The sequence below is a fragment of the Pleurodeles waltl genome, chromosome 9 (assembly GCF_031143425.1).
Source record: "Pleurodeles waltl isolate 20211129_DDA chromosome 9, aPleWal1.hap1.20221129, whole genome shotgun sequence".
Classification (NCBI taxonomy): domain Eukaryota; kingdom Metazoa; phylum Chordata; class Amphibia; order Caudata; family Salamandridae; genus Pleurodeles; species Pleurodeles waltl.
Genome location: NC_090448.1, coordinates 122919850 through 122938435, shown reverse-complemented (window position 1 = coordinate 122938435; position 18586 = coordinate 122919850). Strand labels below are relative to the sequence as shown.

The 18586-nt window shown below is 42.7% G+C and overlaps 1 protein-coding gene across 1 annotated transcript in view; it reads left to right on the top strand.

Moving 5' to 3' along the window:
• The window catches only part of LOC138259004 (musculoskeletal embryonic nuclear protein 1-like), a 287666-nt gene that overhangs the window by 84372 nt on the left and 184708 nt on the right, over positions 1 to 18586 (top strand). The window contains exon 5 of the mRNA XM_069206382.1: positions 11239 to 11351. Within this exon, the coding sequence (XP_069062483.1) occupies positions 11239 to 11351 (113 nt within the window). The remainder of the gene's footprint in view (positions 1 to 11238; positions 11352 to 18586) is intronic.

The window sequence follows — 18586 nt, the reverse complement described above, 5'->3', positions numbered from 1 at the left end:
GTCACCAAACAGGACCTTTTAGAAGCGATAAAATTGGCTAAGGTGCCTGGGGGACGGCTTACCCTCAGAATGTTATAAGTCTTTCTCATCTTATATTATTGGACAAACTGGTTGAGGTGTATGCAGAAGCGTACGAAAGACAGGAACTCCCTTGCTCATTGAGTGAAGCTTTGATTTTGCTGATACCGAAGCCAGGGAGATACCAGTTAGAAACAGGGTCATACCGTTCTATATCAATGCTAAATGTCAACCTTAAGCTCCTTAGTCATGTATTGGCTGCCCGACTTCTTCCCTACCTTCCACGTTTGATCCTGGCCTTCTTAGATATAGAGCAGGCATTTGACTCCCGAAACAGTGTATGTGTGGAGGGTCTTGGAGAGAGCAGGACTTGGCTCCCCATATAATTACTGGATCAGACTACTATACATACACCATTGAGCAAGAGTACAAATGTCTGCTATGACTATGTCTGAGGAATTTGTCCTCCAAAGTGGCACCAGACCGGGATGCCCTCTGTCTCCCTTAATGTTGCCATAGCAATGGAGTTGCTGTCATGTAGAGTCCGACAAACCCTTAAAGTACGGGGGATAATGGTAGAAGCCACGGAACATATGGTTTGATTATATGCAGATGATGCCATGACATACCTGAGACGGCCAGACATATCGGTCCCGATTCTTTTGAACGTAATGCAAGAACTTGGGGTGAATGTAATGAAATAAGTTTCATACCCGTTGGGCTGCTTGACTAGTCAACTGCCTGAGAATATGCCCTGGGCGGGCCTTCCCTGAAAGACAGACAAAGTAAAATATTTAGGCCTACATATCAGCCATAATGAGAAACAATTCTATGACCTCAATGTGGGGAAGGTAATTGCGAAACTAAGAGCCTCCATACAGTTTTGGATAGGGAAAAGAAATGGGAGAGGACCTTGCTGGGGATAGGGGTTTTTTGAGGGGGTTTCATGTGAACTACCAGTTAGGGGAGCTACTGATGAAGGGCAGAGGATTGCCCCACGTTTCTCCATGTAATCAGACTTGTGGGTAGAATATGGGAGAGAGCAGTTAGAAGGGTTCTTAAGAGAGCGCATTATGCGCCAGATATGGATATCTGGATTCTGCCCCCTTTTGTACAAATGACGCATACTATGATGGTGACGTGATCGCAAGAAGGAGGTTGCATAATTATCTTACTTATACCCTGCAGGTAGATTTATTACATTGCAAGAGGCACAGGAGTTGTTTAATCTGGGTGCAGGGCACTTTCTACAATATGTAAATGACGCTGCAATAGCTAGACAATTATGGTCCACGTTCCTGGAGGCACTAGCACCATCTCAAACACTAGTTGTGCTGCTTACGATGGTGGTGGGGGGGAAACGTAAGCTTGTACCATCCTGTCATAGTGCAATGCCATTTGTACCAGGCATTGCGCTATGACAGGAGGTTACAACCACTACTAGTGGAAAGTACTTGGCAACACCACATTGGGGATGCATTATTTTCACCGGATTGTACCAAAATACATACAGCCATGAGGGTAGTGGCAGAATGCTACCGATTTAAACTAATTCAATATCATTTTATACGTATGACCTATCTATCACCTCTAATGATAAGAGTTGCCCGAGGTGCAAGGAGGAATTCGCTTATTTGATTCATATGACCTGGCACTGCCCTTAGTACGGGATTATTGCGTGAAGGTCCTTTAGCTGAGGGTGGCCATGGGATAGGAAGTCCGCTGACAATAGAAAAATGTCTGGCACTTCTCCCTCAGAATCCCAATAAAAGGCATAGCAGGCGTTACACTACGTTAGGCCTAAGAGTCGCAGAGCGATGTATTGCAGTCCACTGGTTGGGTCTAAGGGCCCCAACAAGGGAAGAATGAGAGTCCGACATGGTGGAGTGGGCAGGGGCTGAAGAAGTTCACATGAGGACAAGGATAGATGACAAGACACTAGAAATATTGATAGCCTGGGCAGAGATGACACGAGCACTGCTTGCACAAAAGGGTGCACAACAGGGAAGTGCCCCTGTTGTGTAGCTATTTTAGCTAAAGTTTTATACACGTTATTGTAGCCAAACTAGGCCTGGCGCTGTGCACTTAAACCTAGACATGTTTTATTCTAGCTTTGTTATATTATTTTAACAGTTGCCACATTTGCAGTCTTATTTTATTTTCTCTATCTAGCTGTTCTTTGCTTAGGTCAGCACTACGTTCTTAAATGAGACATTTCTTTCACTCTGCTTTTCTCAAGGCTGCAGTAAGATAGGTTGCCCCAAAAGTGGCATGCGTTGTTTCCACTATTCACAGAAACATGCACACTCTTACTTGGGGATCCTTTCTTGGAACATCAGCTGTTTTATTATAAAAACACTACTTTGACCTATGTACGTTAGTGGGAGATTCCGGCCAGATGACCACAACTGTATGCTGATTGCTTTGCTGCAGCTGCTTATGTAGACTACAGGCCTCTTGCTCAGGTATGAGGGATGAAGTCTTCCTAGGGGGAACCTGAAGGGAAGAATTGGAGCTTAACATGCTGTGCTCCAACATAGCCTAGGTAGGAACTATCTATACAAATCCTAGTGACAATATGGTAGCGTTATTCTTGTGTTGTACTCTCCTTGTCACTTTTTTAATCCTGTTGTGCTTCATCATCCTAGTTATTGCAATACATGCTTTATTATCTAAGATGCAGTTACTTCAATAAAACCTTATTGAACTTTATCCTGCCTCTGATTGTCCTTGCATACGTGAGACTAATGTAACTGAGAGAAACGGATGAGATCCCAGTGACCACGATTCCCCTGAGGAGTCATTTTATGTCATGCGCCTGGTTGCCCAAATCATCCCTGCTCTTGGGTGGAGATGAGGCACTGCCGGAACAAACCTGGATTAGGCTGACGGGCGTCACCTGGACTAGGTTCAGACTCAGTCCCCTGCAGTCAAGGCAATTCTACCACCCAAATCCAGTAGTCTCATTAGGATAATGATAACCTACGCGACACCCCTTTATCGCAAGAGGATGGAAAGTGACAACTGGTCACTGGGAGGTGTAGGGTTTGTGTTCATTATCTGCTGTAAGGACACTATGGCAGACTGAAACCGGAAAGAGACCATTCTAACAAACACTGATGAAAAGAGTATGATAGGCCTTCCATGGAAGCTTTGGGGGACAGAGGATAAAAGGGGGACGACACTTGTATTTTAGTTCATTTGAATAAGATGTTAGCAGATTAGTTGTGATATGTCAGGCTAAATCTTTTGCTTACATGTTAATGCTGAGGTGTGTTATTGTCTACCTGACGTGGATGTAAACTGTTGTATAACTTAATAAAAAGAATACAAAAAAATACAGCTTAGAAGCCAAAAGCACCAACCGGGGATATCTGGTCATGCTGAACCAGGCCCAAGTCAAATGTTCAGGCCGACCGCAGTAGAGAACAGGTGTGATAGAAGGACTAGCCTTGGTGCTCTGCAAAGTACCTTAGTTACATTGGCATCAAAAACTAGATTTGGGGTGCAGGCGAGGGGGATACATCGTTGTCGGTCCAAAAAGAAAGGCAATGTGGTTTGTCCCAAGCTGCGGAACAACTGTTATGCGTCGAATTAAGTTGGTGCTCCACACAGTCTACGATCTATCCTTGCAATGCTGGCAAAGTGCCCGCAAATGAGATGTTCTGGTTCTGAGTCCTTATGGCGATGCATGGATTTTGCTGGAACAGCTCTTTAAACCCACTATCCAAGGGTCCAGAACTGTGTGGACACCACATGGTAGGACCGACTCGTAGATGGCTGTCCAGACGCTGGAGCAGGTGTTGTGGAAGTCTTTTATGTCCCTGAACTTCAATCAGAAGGCAAAGCAGCAAGCCATTGGAGACACACTAGTTCGGAGTTCAAGTGATGTGGGTCCAGTCCTTCTCACCCAGGCAAGGAGGGCAGCAGGTCAGCACACCAGCAGAGCAAGAAAGCAATTCTTCCAGAGCAGCAGTCCAGCAGAGTGTCAGTCCTTGTATGACAGCGGCCCTTTTTCCTGGCAGAGTATCTACAGGTCCAGAAGTGTACTGAGGTGGTGGGGTCAGAGGTCCAGTAGTAATACCCAGTTGTGCCTTTGTAGTGAGTATGACTTCAAAGAAAGGTCTTTGAAGTGCAAAAAGATTTTTTTTTTTTTTCTGCCCTGGCTTCAGACACACTATAGGGGGGTTTGAAGCCCTTTGTACGGGGACACGACACATCCTATTCTGGTGTAAGTGTGAGGCTTTGTCCAGCACCTCCCTCCCATCTGGCCCATTAGTCACCCCTAAGCTCCCTTTGTGTGTGGCTGTCCCGAGGGAATGCACAAAGCCCAGCTGCCACCCCGCACCTGACATGTATTGTAGTCAGGTTGCAGGCACACAGGGCTAAGAAGGAAAATGCCTACTTTCTAAAAATAAATCTGACTTTACCACTAAAGAGCATTTATCATTCTTAGGTACTAAACATCATGAGTCTACCCCTTCCAAATCAGAAATTATGGCTTATATAAACGGGGAAGGCCTCACAGTAGTGGAACACGAATTTGAGAGTTTTCCAATACCAGGACATGTAAAAAATTAAGCCTGTTATTTACACAGCCCCCTGCCCTATTGCTACCTTGGGCCTACCTAATGGGTGAATTATATGTAATAAAGGGGGAGTTTAAGGCTTGGCAAGGGATTTTAAATGCCAAGTCGACATGGCAGTGTAGCTCTGCAATGACATGCATGGGACATGTTCTAAAGCGCAACTTGATTGAGTGGCACAAGCAGTGCTGCTGGCCCACTGTTATTATGTAATTTACCAGCCCTGGGCACATGTAGTGCACTTTACTAGGGAGTTATAAGTAAATTAAATATTCCAGTTATGTATATACCATGAAACCATGTTTTAGGGGGAGGGCACAGGCACTGGTTAACAGTGATAAAGTGCACAGAGTCCTAAGGCCAACCAAACTAATTCATCAAACTTGGTGGCAAGCAGGCAAAAGGTTTGGGGAAGACCACCCTAAGACTGTCAGTCTACCAACCCTATACATGAGACCATTAGAGAAGGGCTGTGGTCACTTGTTGTACGGGTCACAATACGGGTGGAAGATGGACTATGCTGATGTACAAACATACACTTACACATGCAGATAGCTTTCGCCGTCGTAGTAGACTATGACAATTACATTACATCACATTACATGCATCCTTGATGATGTGAGGAACACATATGATCGATCTTGCAGAAAAGGGTCAGAGGCTGGAACCTGAACCTTCATTGTACATACGTGAACTCAGAACAGTGTTTCTACAATTAAAGTTTTTGAAATACACCTACAGAAGAATGCGATGCACATCCAGATGAAAACATTTTGAGATAAAACAATTTGCAGCAAAGTACTACTGGAACAAATGTGGGGGCTTCAAATTGCCGGAGCTGTCAAAGCTGTCACAAGATTTGTCAGTAGGCAGTTAGCAGACAAGCACACATTGTTGCATAATAGGGCCAGAAGTGCACACTACAGCACAGTTATTCAGATTGAAATGCCATTTAAAAATGTCAGTTAATGCAGAGAGTAGGAGGCACCTTTTCTTACAATTTTTTTATTTTTTTTATTTTATTTTTTTCCTTTCCCCGAGTAGATTCGTTTGCAACCAGTGACTGGAAGAAATGCCCCAGTTGTGTTGCCAGGATCCCAAACACCATTCCAAGGGAAATTCTCTGCTGGCCAGATTGTACAGAACACCTGTAAACTCTTTTCCCTTACCGCCAACCTGGCATATGGTGTGAGAAATGGCAAACATTTACTTGTGCTCTTTAAAACCTAGGTCCAGATGTATCAAAGGGTTTTACCCATTATGTGTCTATGGGAAAATGTGTTTGTAGATATGGCCCCTAGTTCTTTCACATTCTCAACCGCTGTGTATGCTTATAACTCAGTGACTGGACCGGAAGATCTTTATGCACTAAGAGTAACAGACAACCTGAATAGAACCCAATGCTACTCAAATCACCAACATTAAAGAGGCAGACTTGATTGTCCCAGTCCGTCACGTCACAATGGAACTTGCTAGCCATGAAAACATTGGCAGCCGAGTGAACCATGCAGAACCTAAATCCTATAGATTTGGCAGCATGCCTGTGGTCATACAGTTCAGTTAGCCAAATATGCCACCAACATGTGTGTAGATATTTAAGGGGATGAAAAGCCTACAAGAGGAAGAAGCTGCTGTGCGAGACATAAATGCTTTGGGCCTCTGTTAGTGTGGTGGAAACCAGACATATGCCATGAGCTGGTGAATGATCTGCACCCACTACAGTAATAGCTCCTCCGCTTCATTTGGTGGTAGCGGAGCCACTGGGTTTACAGTGGTCCGCCTCGGCTAGCTCTGTTGTGGGGAAACCCTATGCTAGTGGCCCTTTCATGGTATGGCTTACACTATTAGGTAAGGAAGGCCCGACTTGTTTAGGATGGCCCTTCTGCTGTTCATTTTTCCTGCTCAGCGCTGCCTGGCTCACTTGGTAGATCCAGTCAGGAAAAAGCAGAGGGGGTCCCAAGAGTGGTTAATAAACTCCTAGCATGTGTGTTTTTTTTTTTTTTTTTTTTTTTTTTGTTTTTTTTGTTTCACTGACCCAAACACCAGCTAAACACGATCCCTCGTTTTCCATCCAGTGGCAGTAAAAGTTGATGCAGTTCTGGCACCATGTGGAGACAGCATCTAGACTCTACTTCTGGGCGCTACCATGGGTGTAGCGATCATTGGTGCAGCACATGCAGTGGCATCCAAGACCTGTGGTATAAAAAGCTCAATACAGCTCAGTTCTAGCTGTTTGTTACAACACAACAGGAGAAAGTAGACAGTTTCAATTTTTTTCCATGAGAGTTGGAACTGTGCACTGCTCCTGGAGATAGGTAGTAAAGGTTGTGTACATCGTGTATGCTCATGTAATCTATAAGATGTTTTATAGGCTGTGCACAAGCAAAAGAGCACCTTCACTTGAGTTTGATGGAGGGTGTGTTCGAACAAGCATTAACTTCAAAAAGTCTAAAATACGTTTTGACCACCACAGAAACGTTTCTGGCATAGATAAGTAATTCATTTCAAGCCAACAGATATCACATTACAAAAAATGCTGAAACCTAACCGTGGGAAAGTTTAAAAGAAACCAGATTCATTATTGTTTCCATGACAATCTGTTGTGGTGTATTAAAACCACAACCTCAGCCACCACCCTCCAGTGTTTTTTCAAAGCGGAACACTTTTGTTGTCACTCTGTGTGCATTTAATAAAATATATTTATCTTCCCTCCGTCACAAACTGGATCACATTATCACAGCATGACCTCACACTGCAATCCTAAAATAGATCCTTACCTGCAGCCATAAAGTATAAGAAGAGGAAACTGCTCGAAGAAGGAGTCAACCTGCAGAGACGATGCCCATTCAACTTCCCATTTCAAGCTACTTTGTAGATGACGGGCAATTGCCGCTCAAGGGTTTTTCTTCCAAGTGCATGTCACGGTGACCTACAAAGGGAAGAAAAGCCCCACTAGGTACCTTCAGTAGCCTAGAACTGGCAGTTGAGGAGCTTGGTGAGGCCTAAAGAACTGAGAGGTTGTTCCTTGTGTCCCATCCCTAGAGCATTAGCAGCCCCCTATTTGCTGCTAAAGGGCATAGAGAGGGGTAATTAGTGGGAGATAAATATTGTAAACATGGTTCCTGGAGAGCTGTTTGCTTTCTTCTGTGCTTTGCCCAGTGAAGCCTAAACCATGAACTGAAAGGGCAATGCCAGAAGTCGCAAATGGCATGCCAGTAAAAAACCGCTCCCGTCTGTGGTGGATTCCCCCAGTTGATGACCATGCTTGTTTCTTCCTGTTCCTCTGAGGTGTCTTTTTCTGTTTTGTGAGGGAGTTGGGGGTGGGGGGTGGGGGGGGGCGCTTTTAGCTAATCTCATAATTGACATTGTTTTTCAATTGGTGTAGCTCATTTTAGGTAGATATTAAGATTTACTGTGTGTACATCTTTGTTTAGATTGAGAAGAAATTCTCTGTAGGTCAGCTGTGGCAATCCGGTTTCTACAGCTCATCTACGGGTTCCTAGTGCATGTTATTGAGTGTTCCTAGCACCCCCTCCAGAACGTTCCTTTGAAGAAGCACAATGTTCCAAACACAGCACCCTTCTTTGCTGAGATCAATGGTAACATCAGTTAAAACGTGACTTATAAAGAAATGGTAAATGTATTACAACAGTCCTGTGTTTTCCTAGTAGAACCACAAGTGAATAAACAAGAGAAATAAAGTATGCCCTTAATATTCACTAGACTGTGAAGCTCAGAAATGGTGAGTTTAGTCAATTGCTTGTTAAAATACACATTTGACCCGAACGCAATACAGTGCTGCTCTCTCACCGAGAGGTTTAACAAGGGCTGTAAGGTAGTGCATCTTAGGAGTGGGAGCTATTTGATGATGATCAAGGATAGCTGCTCCTTATGGTGCGTATTTTATTAGAAGATTGTTTCTGTGAATGTCTATAAAGCCACAGAATTATTATTATTATTATTTTTTTTTTTTTCTTCTTCAGGAAATTAATGTATTCACTCACTGTGTAGGTTTTTGGTGCAAGCTTTCACAATAATATTTGCAGGCTGTTGTTGAACAAGGTGATACAAAATAAATAAGTTAACAGGTGTGACAGGCTAGAGCACATACAGGTGTAAGAAGAACTTACACTTTTCAGTCCCTGACCTACTGTTAACTGACTAGAGACCAAGAAAAGGCACAAAGGAGACTGCGTGGAATTACGTTATGTGTTGAGAACTTCCCTTATTTCCTGCCTTACACAGCCTTCATCAGCCAGTCTCTAAAATAAGTTCTGGAGTACTTGCTATGGGCGCAAACGCGAGAAGGAAGTGTTTTGTTACTGATTGTTATGTATCCCAGACTCCTGTCTAGTAGTTGGCCAGACCCGCTTTAATAGGGGTTGATAAAATGAGCACAAGCTAAACGTCAAACAATTACAAAAGAATTGTAGTCGGTTCTTCTCTATGTGGGACTGTGTGCTCGGTCATGCACCAATTGTTCTTTATCACCTGGTCTTTACTCTGCAGTTGCTGCCCTCCAATATTCGGCTTTTGTTATTGGAAGTTGTCAGTTATCCATTCCTATTCTATCCTCAATCCTGGCAAATGCCTGGGATCTAAATCACTAGACGTGAATCTTCTATGAGTGATCATTTCAAGGCTAACAACTTGTGATTTTATTATATTGGCCTAGGGGCTCTTTAACATTCTCTAGAAATGTATCCGTTTAATGATTCACAAATGTCTGATTAGTTTTGCCTCTGCAAGGATTGTATGTCTTTACTCCACCTACCATTACATCCCCATTTCTTTACTTTGCTACAGAAATTTTGTCACCTATTTACCTTACGTACCAACCCACAACATTAAAATGACAAGCAGTTTGCCACATTTACCTTCCCATACCTTTTACTTAGTTCCTCACACCTAACCATACACTTTAAAGTTAAATAAAAGTTGAGATTTAAAAAAAGTTAGCAGCATTTTAGTCTTTCATTAACTAAATAATTTACCTTTTGAATTGATATGACGTATTTTTAACCTTCTTTAAATAGATTACCGTTGTCTAATACTAATCTTAAAATCAACCCTAAAAATACATGTTCTTCCTTTGTGACTCTAACCCATATTTATTTAAATTCAAAATGTCATCCTCATTCTAATCCTAAACCTATAATTACATATTTTTGCATAATTTGAGTCCAAATTACCTTTGTTATTTTAAAATTATTGCAAAATATAGTGACCTGATTGCTAATCCTAAATTTATCACAGTATTCCAATAATTTAATACAAACTCTAATTGTAAATGTTCTACATAAACGTTTACTATAGTTGTAAAATATCTAACCCAGTGCAGTTACTGATTATGTATATTTACAAGCATATTTTACCTGCAAAATTGCAGCTAATCTATGATGATGATTTTATCTTCAGAAGCATTTACCGTTTTTTCCTCGGGTCATTATTTAAACAGATCTATCCTATGGTACTTGACTCGCCCTTAAATTATTTTGACATTGATCCTCAAAGCATACTATGTATGTGTTACTGCTGCATTTGATACTGTCTGAATATGTAGACGTTCTTACCAGCAACCAAATAGGTATTGATTTCAAATGTGCTTGTTGTATTGGTGGCCTTGATTTAAAGTTATTTTGAACTTACATCTGGTTTCTAAAATTAAATAGAACAGAAATAAACAAACTTGTATCCAATGTGGTAGGGAATTGCACATTCAGCTGCTTGTAGCTGTCTCAAGGGTGAGAAAAAGAAGAAATTAAAGCCACCTTTGAATTGTAATTAAAATACCGTGAATCAATTAAGCTGATGGTGCAATCTATGGCACAAGTCAAAAACTGCCTCTCTAGCACATAAAAAGCCGTTCCATACTTCACAATGATCTTAAGGCAAGAATAACGACTTTTGCTGTAGAGAGGATTTCATGCTGTTATGTGCACCGGTGGGAATACGTTCTGTGAAAAGGTGGAATCTTGATTGACAGTGTTAGAGTTAGGAAGGAGAGAATCAGGGCTTCTTTTTCAGAATGTTAATCATAAATAGTTTGATTTACAGGTTTAATTATTGGGGCTCCTTTATAAGAACTACAAGCATATGTAACCAACGGGTGACCTGTGCAGAACTAATGTGCTTAGTGGAAGCAGAACGAGGATCTTGTCTAAAATAAAGCTACACGTTCTTTATTTACCTTGTGGCTTCGAGATCTGATTAAAAGAAATGTTGCCTAAAGGGAGAAATGGAAAACTCTAGTGTTAATGCTGCAAATTAGCTTGACTGAAGTCGTAGCGAATTTACAAATTTCATGGCCCCTTTTGGTTTTCACTTAGCGCCTTCCTTGCCATATCCATGGCAGGTAAAACATACATAAGTACTACATGCTCTCTGGAATGTGGAAGAAGCGCACTTTTCATTTGATTTTTGTTGTTGCATTGCACCGTGGATGTGTTCTGAAGTGTGTGTGCTTCGTCACTCGGTGGCAGTCCATGTCCAAACTATCATGCATCAACACATGCCCTGCATTGTTGCACTTTAGGCAATATGCTTCTGCTGTAAGTTTCTTAATGCAAGATCATACTCTGATGTTGAGCCTAATGTGTATTGAGTTGTAATCAGTGCTGTCCTTATTTTACAGGTGATCCACTTCAGTGCCGTGCCTGGGTGGGGCAGTGCGCCCTCTATATTCTGATTATGACAATTGAGAAAACTGCCATTGTTGTAGTCCTGCGAATACCTCAATGGAAAGAGGTTTGGTTGCCACTTCGTATTTATAAAAAAAACATAGTATGATTTATTGATGATACTTTGATTCAAAACTGGGACTAGACATGACACTCATCTCTCCAGCAAATGTTAATTACCAGAGTTATATCTTACCATTATTATTATTCCCTGAGATTTATGGGGCATACGAAGCTCTCAGCAACAGGTGCCTTAGCCCCATTAGATTTTTTATTTTTTTTAAACTGCACTCTTTGCAACCAATTAAGCAGAACATGTGTATTGCCAAGTTCCTTCTTGTGTCGATTTCTTTGTGGAAGAGATTTAAAAAATAAATGTTGAAATTGAGGCCTGGATTTTGCCTCAGGGTTGAGTCATGTTTTTGGCACAACCAAAGCAAAATCTTATTTGTTCAATCTGGTAATTCACTCAAATGTAATACTTATGGGCCTGATAAACGTATGTTTGAGGTTTTAAAAAGAGCTGTCACTAATTTTGAGATCACTTCCTGCAAGGTTATAGGTTGTAAGGTCACTTCCTGTGGTCTCACCGTAGGAGGCTGGCCTGGCTTGTAGTGGGTACCAGAGGTACTTACACCTTGTGCCAGGTCCAGTTATCCCTTAGTAGTGTAGAAGAGGTGTTTCTTGCAGCTTAGGCTGATAGAAGGTAGCTATGGCAAAGCAGCTTAGGCTGAACTAGGAGACATGTAAAGCTCCTACCATACCACTTATATCATATGCACAATATCATAAGAAAACACAATACACAGAGTTACTAAAAATAAAGGTACTTTATTTTTATGACAATATGCCAAAAGTATCTCAGTGAGTACCCTCAGTAAGAAGGTAGTGTGTGTGTGTGTGTGTGTGTGTATGTATGTGTGTGTGTATATGTGTGTATATATATATATATAAATATATATATATATGTTCGATGGCATGTGTAGCTGCAGATACACATGCTGTGCATTATCCTGCCATCTAGTGTTGGGCTCTGAGTGTTACAAGTTGTTTTTCTTCGAAGAAGTCTTTTAGAGTCACAAGACCGAGGGACTCCTCCCTTTCGGCTCCATTGCGCGTGGGCGTCAACTCCACCTTAGATTGTTTTCTTTCCGTTATCTGGTTCGGACGTGTTCCTCTTCGCTCCGTATTTCGAATCGGGAAAGTTAGCTAAATATCGAAAATTCGACGGTATTGTTCGGGCTCGGTACCGGTTTAGTGTTAGTATATCGACACCGATAGTAGAAGCGCTCCGGCGGCCCTTCGGGGCTTCCACTCTTCAGCAGGGCCTGGTCGGCCCGACCACGGCCGTTGTAGAAACTAATGGACTGGACCCCCTTCCGCTTCTGTCCGGAGTGCCACGCGAAGTATCCTTATACAGACCAACACTTGGTCTGTAATCTGTGTCTATCACTGGAACACAGGGAGGATACTTGCGAGGCCTGCCGGGCATTTCGATCGAAAAAGACCCTACACGATCGAAGAGCCAGAAGACTGCAAATGGTGTCGACACCAAGAGAACAGATCGACGTCGTAGAGAAGGAAAGAATCTCCATTCAGGGAATGGACTCAGACTACTCCGAAAGTGAGCGACCGGGGACAACGCAGAAAACTGTGAGTAAAACTGCCCCGTCCAAGACTCACTCCAAGATCATAAAGGCCAAGGGGATGCAACCGCCAGCAGGCCATGGCTTAACCCATCAAACACTGTGACCAACCATCGGCACCGAAAAAGGCCACACAACTGCCAAAGACCTCCGACTCCGGTCGAGATTTAGGCTCCGATCGATCTCGACACCGAGAGTTCGACACACCGAAGGTGAAAAAGGTTACCTCGGAACCGAAAAAGACTCTTTCGAAACCTTTGGTACCGAAAAAAGCAGCCTCGGAGCCGAAATTAGGCTCTTACACGGAAGAGCAAGGACTTTCCAGCCAAATGCATGAACATAGATTTGAGCAGGAAATAAGTATGGGGGAACCAGACCATACCCAAAGGAGGCTGCATATCCAGAAAGAGACTGGTAAAATTCAAACTCTTCCTCCATTTAAACTCAAGATAAAGCTGGCATTTCAGGAGTCAGAAATGCAGCCAAAGGCTAAAGTGGCAAGAGACAAAAAACCACCACCAAGGTTTTCGCCACAGCCTTCTCCACTACATTCACCACAGCTGTCCCCGGTAACAACACCCCCAATGCAGTCACCTACACATACGGGGATGACACAGGATGACCCGGATGCATGGGACTTATATGATGCACCGGTCTCCGACAACAGTCCAGATTGTTACCCAGCAAGGCTGTCACCTCCAGAGGACGGTACTGCATACTCGCAGGTACTATCAAGGGCAGCTACATTCCACAATGTAGCAATACATTCGGAGCCAATAGAGGACGATTTTCTATTTAACACCTTGGCATCCACCCACAGTTCCTACCAAAGTTTGCCAATGCTCCCAGGCATGCTCAAGCATGCAAAGCAGGTCTACAAAGAGCCAGTGAAAGGAAGGGCTGTCACGCCTAGGGTGGAGAAAAAATACAAACCTCCCCCCTACGGACCCTGTGTTTATAACACAGCAACTGACACCAGATTCGGTGGTTGCGGGAGCAGCAAGGAAGAGGGCAAACTCTCAGTCATCAGGAGACGCACCACCGCCTGACAAAGAGAGTAGGAAGTTCGATGCTGCGGGCAAACGAGTGGCAGCACAGGCAGCCAATCAGTGGCGGATCGCCAACTCGCAAGCTCTACTGGCTCGCTACGACAGGGCACACTGGGACGAGATGCAACACATTATATAGCACTTGCCCAAGGAACACCAGAAACGTGCAGGGATGGACAATTCCCAAGAGCAAGGGGAAAATTCCAAAGCCCCAAAACAAGTCAAACCAAGCAGTGACTTCAATGTCACAAACCCCCAACACTTAACACCAGTGGGGGGGAGACTTACTGCATTCTACAAAAACTGGACAAACATAACTACGGACGCATGGGTCCTAGCCATTATCCAACATGGTTATTGCATACAATTCATACATTTCCCACCAGATGTGCCCCCAAGAGCACACAATATGTCCAAACAACACTTAGACCTGTTACAAATAGAAGTCCAAGCATTGTTACAAAAACAAGCAATAGAATTAGTACCCAACCATCAAAAAGGAACAAGTGTCTACTCACTATATTTCCTAATTCCAAAGAAAGACAAAACATTGAGACCCATATTAGACCTCAGAACGCTGAATCTCTACCACATGGTAACACTTCAAGACGTGATTCCCTTGCTCAAAAAAACAGGACTACATGTCAACGTTAGATCTCAAGGATGCATATTTCCACATACCCATACATCCTTCGCACAGGAAATACTTAAGGTTTGTAATCCATGGCGTGCATTATCAATTCAAGGTGTTACCGTTCGGGATAACAGCCCCAAGGGTAGTCACAAAATGCCTTGCAGTAGTAGCCGCTCATATAAGGAGACCGCACATGCACGTATTCCCATACTTAGACGATTGGTTAATAAAAACCAGCACTCAGCAACAGTGTCTTCTTCACACGCAATACGTTATAGAAACTCTACACAAACTAGGGTTTTCTATAAATTACCAAAAATCACATCTACAACCATCCCAGATACAACAATACTTGGGAGCAACACTCAACATACAAAAAGCGATTGCCACTCCAAGTCCGCAAAGGGTACAAGCGTTCCAAAATATAGCATTAAACATGCAGCCAAACCAACAATATCAAGTAAGGTTTGTGATTAAACTTCTAGGCATGATGTCTTCATGTATAGCCATTGTCCCAAACGCAAGATTACACATGCAGCCCTTACAACAGTGCCTAGCAACACAATGGACACAAGCACAGGGTCAACTTCAAGATCTAGTGTTGATAGACCGCCAAACACACTCCTCGCTTCAATGGTAGAATCCTATAAATTTAAAGCAAGGTCTGCCTTTCCAAGACCCAGTGCCTCAATACGTGATCACAACAGATGCTTCCATGGTAGGGTGGGGAGCACACCTCAACCAGCACAGCATCCAGGGACAATGGGACACTCAACAAAGACAGCTTCATATAAATCAACTAAAACTACTAGCAGTTTTTCTAGCATTGAAAGCATTTCAACCGTTAATAGCCCACAAACACATTCTTGTCAAAACAGACAACATGACAACAACGTATTACCTAAACCAACAGGGAGGGACACACTCATCACAGCTGTGTCTCTTAGCACAAAAAAATTGGCATTGGGCGATTCCCATTCGCCTAATAGCACAGTACATCCCAAGAATTCAAAACCAGTTGGCCGACAATCTGTCGAGATCACCAACAGATCCACGACTGGGAAATTCATCCCCAGACACTGCAAACTTACTTTCAAAACTGGGGAACACTGCAAATAGACCTATTAGTGACAAAAGCAAACGCAAAATGCCAAAACATCGTGTCCAGGTACCCACACCCTCACTCCAAGGGCAATGCGTTATGGATGAGTTGGTCAGGGATATTTGCTTACGCTATTCCCCCTCTCCCACTCCTTCCGTACCTAGTAAACAAATTGAGTCAAAACAAACTCAAACTAATACTAGTAGCACCAACTTGGGCTCGCCAACCATGGTACACAACACTACTAGATCTGTCAGTAGTACCTCATATCAAACTACCAAACAGACCAGATCTGTTAACTCAACACAAACAACCGATCAGACACCCAAATCCAGCATCGCTCAATATAGCAATCTGGCTCCTGAAGTCTTAGAGTTTGGACATCTAGACCTTACACAAGAATGTGTGGAGGTCATTAAACAAGCTAGAAAACCTACTACAAGACATTGCTACGCAAATAAATGGAAAAGATTTGTTTATTACGGTCATAATAATCAAATTCAACCACTACATGCGTCAACAAAAAACATTGTAAGCTACTTATTACACTTACAAAAATCTAAGATTGCTTTTTCATCCATTAAGATACATCTCACAGCAATTTCTGCCTATCTGCAAATTACACATTCAACATCACTCTTTAGAATCCCAGTCATAAAAGCATTTATGGAGGGTCTAAAAAGAATCATTCCCCCAAGAACACCACCAGTTCCTTCATGGAACCTCAATATTGTATTAACACGACTCATGGGTCCACCATTTGAACCCATGCACTCTTGTGAGATGCAATACTTAACATGGAAAGTAGCCTTCCTAATAGCTACCACATCTCTTAGAAGAGTAAGTGAAATACAAGCATTTACCATACAAGAACCCTTTATACAAATACACAAACATAGTGGTTCTACGCACAAATCCCAAATTTTTACTAAAAGTTAGATCACCGTTCCACCTAAATCAAACTGTGGAACTCCCAGTATTTTTTCCACAACCAGACTCTGTAACTGAAAGGGCATTGCATACATTAGACATCAAAAGAGCACTAATGTATTACATTGATAGAACCAAACAATTTCACAAAACAATTGTTTGTAGCTTTTCAAAAACCTCATGCAGGAAATCCATTATCCAAACAAGGCTTTGCCAGATGGATAGTAAAGTGTATTCAAACCTGCTATGTTAAAGCTAAAAGAGATCTGCCTATTACACCGAAGGCACACCACTAGAAAGAAAGGCGCTACAATGGCCTTTCTAGGAAATATACCTATGACAGAAATCTGTAAGGCAGCCACATGGTCTACGCCTCATACATTCACGAAACACTACTGTGTAGATGTGTTAACAACACAACAAGCCACAGTAGGACAGGCAGTATTACGGACATTATTTCAAACAACTTCAACTCCTGCAGGCTAAACCACCGCTTTTGGGGAGATAACTGCTTACTAGTCTATGCACAGCATGTGTATCTGCAGCTACACATGCCATTGAACGGAAAATGTCACCCAGTGTACATCTGTTCGTGGCATGAGACGCTGCAGATTCACATGCGCCCTCCCGCCTCCCCGGGAGCCTGTAGCCGTTATAAGTTGATAAAAATTATATATATTATATGTTGATAAAACTGGTACATTTGTAAATATATATCACTTTTAGACACATTATGTACATACATACTTACTCCATTGCATGGGCACTATTACATACACAACTCCTACCTCACCCTCTGCGGGGAAAACAATCTAAGATGGAGTCTACGCCCATGTGCAATGGAGCCGAAATGGGAGGAGTCCCTCGATCTCGTGACTCGAAAAGACTTATTAGAAGAAAAACAACTTGTAACACTCCGAGCCCAACACTAGATGGCAGGATAATGCACAGTATGTGAATCTGTAGCGTCTCATGCCACGAACAGATGTACACTGGGTAAGTGACATTTTCCATATATATATAATTACATAACTTTCTGTTTAAGTGAAAACATTTAACCCCTTGTAGCTAGGTAGTAGAGAGTTAACTATATACCCTCATCAAACCTCTTTTGCCATAAAAAATGGAAATGTGCGGGTATTCCTGTGATCGGACACTTTAAAAGATTTATCAGTGTTGCACAAACTACGTTTTCCAACCTACTACAGGTCTTTCCCAAGACGAAATTGCAATCTCGTCAACTACCCCATAATATTAGCCTGACTTTGTGGTTATTACAGGAAACAAGTGCGGCAAAGCCATTAGGTCTGTTTTTGTATAAGACCTGACTGTTTCAGGGAAGTGAATTCAGTCATCCTGGCCAGGGCCCTGACGCACAATTTGCGCATCGGGTACTGTGAAGGTAATACAATGGTGCTGGATTTGGCCATGTAATACACAGCTAAATGCAAAGGCTTGTCCTACCGTGCCTCATCCCTCCCCTCCTTTTCACACCACACTGCCACATTTCTTACTTTAAAGCAGACCTTTCTTTTTACTCAACAGCAGTTTACATGCAGTGCTTTCTGACTCTGGCATGGAGCTTGTGCGTCATGGATTCCTTGCCCCCCTCTCCCCCCCCCCCCCCCCATTCCAGCTTATCCTTCAGAACTGCCTCTTATCTATCACAACTGAGACAGACGTGCCTTTGTTTTCAAGGTGTGCGATGCCATGTCGCAGAAGAAGCGGGTCTCCGTTTATGTCCAGCAATAGCCCATATATTGCACCCTCCTTAAGTGCCTCAGGCATAGAATTCTTATCTTTCCTAAGGGACTATGCCTTGTAAGTCCTTTTACATAGAGCAACCTTGATGCAGCATGGCTCTCTTGATTTATTCTTCTGGCTTCTCCGGTTATTTGGTGATGGATGATTCAAGAAGCTTTCACAGTGACATTGGTGTCA